At 41.2% G+C, this 7,395-nt stretch overlaps 1 protein-coding gene across 1 annotated transcript; it reads right to left on the bottom strand.

Annotated features, from left to right (window-relative positions):
- Positions 1-274: 274 nt before the first annotated feature.
- Positions 275-5,504, bottom strand: LOC144806540 (uncharacterized). The gene is made up of 3 exons (XM_078672880.1): positions 5,423-5,504; positions 4,793-4,846; positions 275-4,268 (listed from the first exon to the last, which is right to left on the bottom strand). The coding sequence occupies exon 3, from the start codon at positions 3,186-3,188 to the stop codon at positions 1,539-1,541; it is 1,650 nt and encodes a 549-aa protein (XP_078529006.1). The 5' UTR covers positions 3,189-4,268; positions 4,793-4,846; positions 5,423-5,504; the 3' UTR covers positions 275-1,538.
- Between the last annotated feature and the right edge of the window lie 1,891 nt (positions 5,505-7,395).

The following is a 7,395-nucleotide window of genomic DNA, read 5'->3' as shown; positions in this document are numbered from 1 at the left end:
GGTCAGCAAAGCTAAATGTGTCTTCTACTCAAGTGTTCTTAGCTCGCTTTTGGTAACATGGCTTGAGCAGTATGGCCTAAGGCGCACTCGAAGGTAAAGCAAAACAGTGGAAGTCACAAATTTCAATACAGTTTATTAAAAATAGACAAGGAACTTTAAGATTCAAACCAAGTTTAGATCAAAAATAATATTTAATAATAATTAAGAAGCGAAATCTAAAGGAGGGCTGTGATTTAAGGATTATGAATTAGCAAAAACAACTGTCAAAACCAAACAAAAAGGTAAATGAATTTTAAAAAAAAGCAGATCCACTGAATCTATCAGGAAGGCACCTACAAAATTGTAGCTGACTTCGGTAGCTATGCTCGAGAAGACAAAGATAAGTTTAGTCTCTGGTGATGATTAACACTGGAATTTGATGCAAGGTTTTTGGCTGAATCAGTCTCAGAAGATGACGAGCTGCACAGAAGTGGCTTGAAGTGCAAAATTCCCACAGAGTAGAGTTGGTTTATCAAGTTGAACCTGAATTCACGGCCATCAAAATGTGGGAAACTTCAAGCAGTTACAACAGCTGCAAAGTCTTTGGAGCTTCCAAGTTATGGAGAAGGTTCAAGGTTGATGATAAGAGCCAAAGCATGGAACGTGGCAGGCCTGAGGCATGGTTTAGGGGATAGAAGGTTCCATTTGAAACAAAAAGAAGATGGAAAGAGGCTACTCATGTGGATCTTTGTAATACGAGGCTGTGTCCTTTTGGAATAGAAGTCATTAGGACTATTTAGGGTGCAGCCAAGAATGGTTTGCATGTGGCTGGCCTTGTCTGTAGTTACAAAAAGACTAGAGAATGATGTGATGGGATGTTGCCGAGATTAACTACCAGTCCATCCATCACCTTTAGTTTTTCTAAATGATCAGCCCTACATGGCATAGACATGAGCAGACATTGGGCCCATAGGGACCTACGACAAAGGGACTCCTGCTGCAGCCCCCTGGTGAGGCTCATTAAGGCTGGAAACATTTCGAGGTTACTTGGATTCCAGATCCTAGCAAAGTGACCTCAAAATTCAGGATAGAATGGCCTTTGTGGGTCAGTCATTGCTTATAAACAGTCAGGGAGCAAAACACGCTGAATGGAATGAGGCCACAAATAGTTACAAAAGAGTGAGGTTAATTCAAGCATTTCCATCCCTCGCTGTGTGCTTTTCTCAGTAGACAATCAATGGAGCGGTGCCTTTGTGGCTGCTTCATGTAAATGTTTTGTGATGCTGAAAGCTCCTCCTCAGGGTTGACAGTGAGCACCTTTTATTCTCCCACATTGTCTCTCTTATATAGAAAGGTTACATTTACAACTGAAGTTTTTGTCACATTGAGAGCATGAGTCATTTTCTTTCTCATTGTGGGTTCTCTCTTGTTGAATGAAACTGAATCTCCAGCAGACCCTTCCCAGGCATTTAGAACAATGACAAGGTTTTTTCCAGGTAAGTTCTCGCAGGTTGAGTGAGACCAGATTTCCGGCTGAAACTTTTCCAGCATTCCGAGAACTAAGAAGGTTTTACCCCAGTGTGAGTTCTCTCATGTCTAGTGAGAGTTGTTTTCAATCTGAAGCTTTTGTGGCATTCAGAGCACTGATACGGTTTATACCCAGTGTGAGTTCTCTCATGGTGAGTGAGAGTCTGTTTCAGTCTGAAGCTTTTCTGGTATTCAGGGCACTGATAAGGTTTTTGCCCAGTGTGGGTTCTCTCATGGTGAGTGAGAGTCTGTTTCAGTCTGAAGCTTTGCTGGCATTCAGGGCACTGATAAGGTTTTTGCCCAGTGTGGGTCCTTTCATGCACAGTAAGGTTGCATTTCTGACTGAAGCTTTTTTGGCATTCAGAGCACTGATACTGTTTGAGCCCAGTATGGATTCTCTCATGTAGAGTTAAACCGGATTTGTGATAGTAACCTTTTTGGCATTCAGAACACTGATACCGTTTATGCCCAGTGTGGTTTCTTTCATGCACAGTAAGGTTGTATTTCTGATTGAAGCTTTTACAGCATTCAGTGCACTGATAAGGTTTTTTCCCAGTGTGAGTTCTCTCATGGTGAGTGAGAGTTATTTTCCGACTGAAGCTTTTCTGGCATTCAGAGCACTGATAGGGTTTGAGCCCAGTATGGATTCTCTCATGTTGAGTTAAACCGGATTTGTGATAGAAACCTTTTTGGCATTCAGAACACTGATACCGTTTCTGCCCAGTGTGGGTTCTTTCATGCACAGTAAGGTTGTATTTCTGACTGAAGTTTTTACAGCATTCAGAGCACTGATAAGGTTTTTGTCCAGTGTGGGTCCTTTCATGTGCAATAAGGCTGGATTTATGACTGAAGCTTTTACAGCATTCAGAGCACTGATAAGGTTTTTGCCCAGTGTGAGTTCTCTCATGGTGAGTGAGAATTATTTTTCGACTGAAGCTTTTCTGGCATTCAGAGCACTGATAGGGTTCGAGCCCAGTATGGATTCTCTCATGTTGAGTTAAACCGGATTTGTGATAGAAACCTTTTTGGCATTCAGAACACTGATACCGTTTCTGCCCAGTGTGGGTTCTTTCGTGTGCAGTAAGGCTGGATTTATGACTGAAGCTTTTACAGCATTCAGAGCACTGATAAGGTTTTTGTCCAGTGTGGGTCCTTTCATGTACAGTAAGGCTAGATTTATGACTGAAGCTTTTAAAGCATTTAGAGCACCGATAAGGTTTTTGTCCAGTGTGGGCTCTTTCATGTGCAGTAAGTCTGGATTTACGATTGAAGCTTTTCCGGCACTCAGAGCACTGATAAGGTTTTTGGCCAGTGTGAATTCCCTGATGTTGAATCAGACTGCCACTAAAACTGAAGCTTTTTTGGCATTCAGGGCACTGATAAGGTTTTTGCCCAGTGTGGGTTCTTTCATGTGAAGTGAGATTGGATTTGCTACTGAAGCTTTTACAGCATTCCGAGCACTGATACGGTTTATGCCCAGTGTGGGTTCTTTCATGTACCGTAAGGCTGGATTTGTGATTGAAGAGTTTCTGGCATTCAGGACACTGATAGGGTTTTCGTCCAGTGCTAGTTTTCTCATGTTTAGTGAGGTAGGATTGATAACTAAAGCTGTTCTCACAGTCATTGCTCTTATTCAAGTTGTTTGTTTCTCCAAGTTGGGTTTGTTCCTGGATACATGTCATCTTAAGACTGAATTTGATTTCTGATTGTGTACTTGTTTATGTTACAACTCAGCATTAACTTCTAAAGTACATTTCAGATGCTCTTCTTAACATATATTTACCTAATGATAGTTTTTCCCTGGAGATCATTTTCCTACCTTTAAAGGCACTGATCTAACTTGTCTTATTAACCCCTTGTATTGATTAAGATGCCTCACATGGATTCATTTTCTCCAAGTTATGCCCGGGTGAATTCCCTCTAGTTTAATTAGTCTTATTTAGTGATTCTAGTTTATCACATTTGATTTAGGAGTTTTAAGGTCTTAGGGCTTTAGTGTTTGCCTGTAAGGTATGTTTGTTCATACCAGTAATGACATATGATTAGGGCATGCCAGGGTGGTTTATGAATTATCAATAGCGTAACACTGGCCCCTTTTATACTTTCCGTGCCAGTATATGCTTTTTTGCTCAGTGGCTAAGACAGGTACATGATCGACTTTGGAGTTACAGGACACTTTGAAACCACTCGGATCGACCCAAGAGACAGTGTTGGTGGGGGAAAATCTTCCTATATTGGAAATGATAATCCAGCATCTTTGCTGTAACGACATCTGAAAGCGTATTTACAATGACTTTCTTTTAAACAACCCTTTCTCTCCTCTCATCTTCAGGAGACAGAGACAAAAGCTTCCGCTTGTAAACCAGGGATATTAGTCTTTTTGACGGTTCTGTCACATCACAACACGTCTACGGATGCTGATCTGTTGGGGAGGGTCTGGGTCTCCAAAGCATTTCTCATAAACCATCAAACAGAATTTACAACACTGAGTTTTCTCAAGTGAACTGCGTGGGAATCAATTGTGGCCAATGTTCTCCTCAATCTCAGTTACTGACACTTGGTATGTATGGTCATTTTCCTTTAGGGATTTGACAACTTTCACATTCACCAGTTTCTTCCACTCCAACATCCTCACCGTTCCTGGCACATAGAATGTGTTTCTTCTCAAGAGCTCAAGAATGTTTTAACTTTCCTTGAAATAATCCTTTTCGTTGTATTTCACTAAATTTAAACCTTCTTTTTTCTGCTCATGCTTCAATCACCTGTAGAAATGGAGTCAAAAATTGTAAATGAAAACAAAGACAAAACATTTGTGACTTTATACTTTATACAAAAACAAGCTAGGAAATCAGTTGAGTATCATTTCTGATAGTGGTGAAACAGCTCTGGGACACTGTGTAGATTGGGAGCTTCGGATTACTGGAGCTCATGGATGTGAGCGAAAACGTAATTAATATTTAAGAAAGAAACACAAGTTGCACATATATTGTGACACAAATTCTCAGAAGCAGCCAACACTATCAATTGTCAATTTCTGTGGCAAAGGCTGGCATCACAATGAGATATTTGTAATACTTTTAATGAATTATCAGATGTTATTTACTCCCCTGCCCACCTAGACTGTTAATCTATTCCTTTTTCCAGTGATCTAGGAAGGGCCATTTTATTGAACGAAGGAAATCACCTTGTTGTAATCACTTCTTTAAATGCCACTGTAGACTAACGCTGTGTGCAGTTAGCTCAGTGGAATTCACTATTTCAAATTGTGCGGATGATAAGGACTTACTTGGTGGCCCAGAACTCATCACACTCCTCCGACAGGACCCAGGTACTGCAACACCTGAAAAAGAGAAAAAAACAGCACAACAGTAAAGGAAACTAAAAAGGGTCTAGAAAAGAAAAACACAAAACAGAAGAAAGAGAAAAAAGGCTATCTTCTACTTTCACCACATGTTCCAGCACAGGAAACTGTGCAGCAGATGCTTGTGAACCCATAAGTTACTTCTAAACACAGTGCCCCCAAGGTCAGCACCAGGTGCGACTCCACCACCACCCTAAAGCAAGCCTTGTGGGCATGTGTGTCCACACACATATACTGTGTCTTTTGCTTGTAGTAGATAAGACAGAAAAGGATAGTTTAGGACGACGTAAAGAGATGGAAGTCAGATTAAGAGAGAAAAGACGCTGAAAGAACAGTCAGAGGGAGGAGAGTATCACGTGGTGTAGAGGAGAAGACATATGTGCCAATAGTTAAGGAGGAATGTGGCTCCATCATATTATTATCAGAAGTTTGATAACAACAAGAATAGTGTCAAATGTTGAAGCTGAAGAGACAAAAACAAAACAGAGATCAAGAAAGGTAATAGAGAAAGGAGAAACAGGGGAAAAGGAAACTTATAGTTATCGGAATCCTTACCTGACAGTTATATTATATTTTGTTCCTCCAAGGGGGGCAGCCACGCTGCAATGCCTGGTCATCCCAGAATACCTTGAAAGGAAGTAAAGAAATAGTTTTGCGTCAGATGACTATCGCACTTCATCACATTTTACAAATAACTGTCCTGAACTTACAAAACGAAAGAATCTCTTGTTCTCTGGAGGCATTTGTGAAGCAACTATGGTTAATGAATAAATAGTTTTTTGGTTCACCATGAACCATGATCCCTTGCTGGAAATGGTCTCTGTGTATATGGAGTGCACCCACAGTCTCAGAGAACAAACCCTAGCAACCCAGTCCACTTCTTCATAACCCCCATCTTTCCATTTACAGACCATGAAACTTGGGAATCAAAACAATCTGGTTTGCAAAGGTACGTAAAATTCCTTGTACATAATTCTGTACTCACTGCATAAATCAGTCAACCAGACTCTTATATTTATAGAAACCATGCTCTCTGAGCAACTGCAATACAAGCCAAGCTGAGGCAGAGTTCGAATGCTGAGCAATGAAAGCAACAAAGTGTCAATGTGTTGGCGCTTTTTATCTATAAATGATCTGAAGGGATGATGCGGCGAGTCAGTGTCTTGTGAGCCCTATTGGACGGCGACCCAAGGACTGGAATTCAGAATAAATACTTTGCGAGACAAAGCTTAGAACATTGAAATGTTGAGACCTCCATTGAAGACAATGGAGTAGCAGCAGCCTATACAACCTGATATAGGCCCGCTGCTCTCAACATTACAATGTCCTAATACACAGCCTCTGCCTTTCTCTTTCCACTGCCTCTCCGAGTTATATGGATTGGGCAGGAGAAGGCAGAAGATAGAGCCTGCAGCAGGGCACAGGAGCCTCCACCCTTCCTCTTCCCATAGCTCGCAGTGTCACTGGCGTCTCGGGAAGGAGTGGGGGTTCTGCTCATCTCCTATATCTCACTGGCTCACCTGCACGAGGAAAAGCAGTTTAGCCGAGCCCAGGGAGAGCCAGTGGCTGACTTCAGCCTCCTTTCACAGTTATTGCTGTGAATGTTCAACAATTAACCACTGTGGTTCTGCATGGTAACTCAGTCAGAGAAATAATTATCATCATATTTGCAGGAGGATCACATAAAGGGAACCTCTAAAGTATATCAAAAGCCAGAATCAGAAATAACTCTAGCTGTAAAGTCAATAGTCAAACCACCACAACAAATGTGTTCTAAGAAATAAGAAATCGTTTATCTATAATATCATATAGCAAACTGCCATAGAATCTGCTTAATTGCCCCGTGTAGTGCTGCCGTCGGCCGTTGAACGTCACGAGCACTACCTTCCTAGTGCTGCGCACGTTCAACGGCCAACGCGGCCCCGCCCGCGCAACGATACGCCTGCACCGCCGTGAAATTATCGCTGCGGTTAACGGGTTAAAAATCAAGGAAAGGTTCTTAAGTACAAAATCAGTAAGAGGACTGACATGTAGCCTGCCTTTAGGAAAAGTGTAAAATAAAACAATCCCAGCAAATATCCTGAAACTGTACATTTTATATGTTTTTAGAAAGAGAGAACACATTATTAACATGGTTAAAGATGAGGTAAAAATGACAGCATAAATGAATGTTCAAGAAAACATGGCACAACAAAATGTAATTTAAAAAACCACACCTACAAAATGAATATTAAATTGTGACTATTCCCCTAAAAGCCACAAGTCATTTTACAAGGTTATTCCCTTCACAAATTAACTGGATCTTAATCACGGTTTAAGTTTGTGGCCATTCATCATTGACCCAATTTGTACGGAAACATTTGCTGACAGCTCATTAGTTGTTTATTGCAAATGCCTACAACCTGCACTCCTTTCCCAAGAGGGGTGGGTTGGGAGCTGCCGTCAGTCTGACTGTGGAACGGGTATCACATTTATTGATTAAAAGTGATGCTGGATATCCATTTACTTCTTCTACAAAAGGGCCACTC

The sequence above is a fragment of the Lissotriton helveticus genome, assembly GCF_964261635.1.
Source record: "Lissotriton helveticus chromosome 1_1 unlocalized genomic scaffold, aLisHel1.1 SUPER_1_unloc_81, whole genome shotgun sequence".
NCBI classification, from domain to species: Eukaryota; Metazoa; Chordata; class Amphibia; order Caudata; family Salamandridae; genus Lissotriton; species Lissotriton helveticus.
Note: the sequence above shows the minus strand (reverse complement) of the source record. Positions and strands in the feature narration are given on the sequence as shown.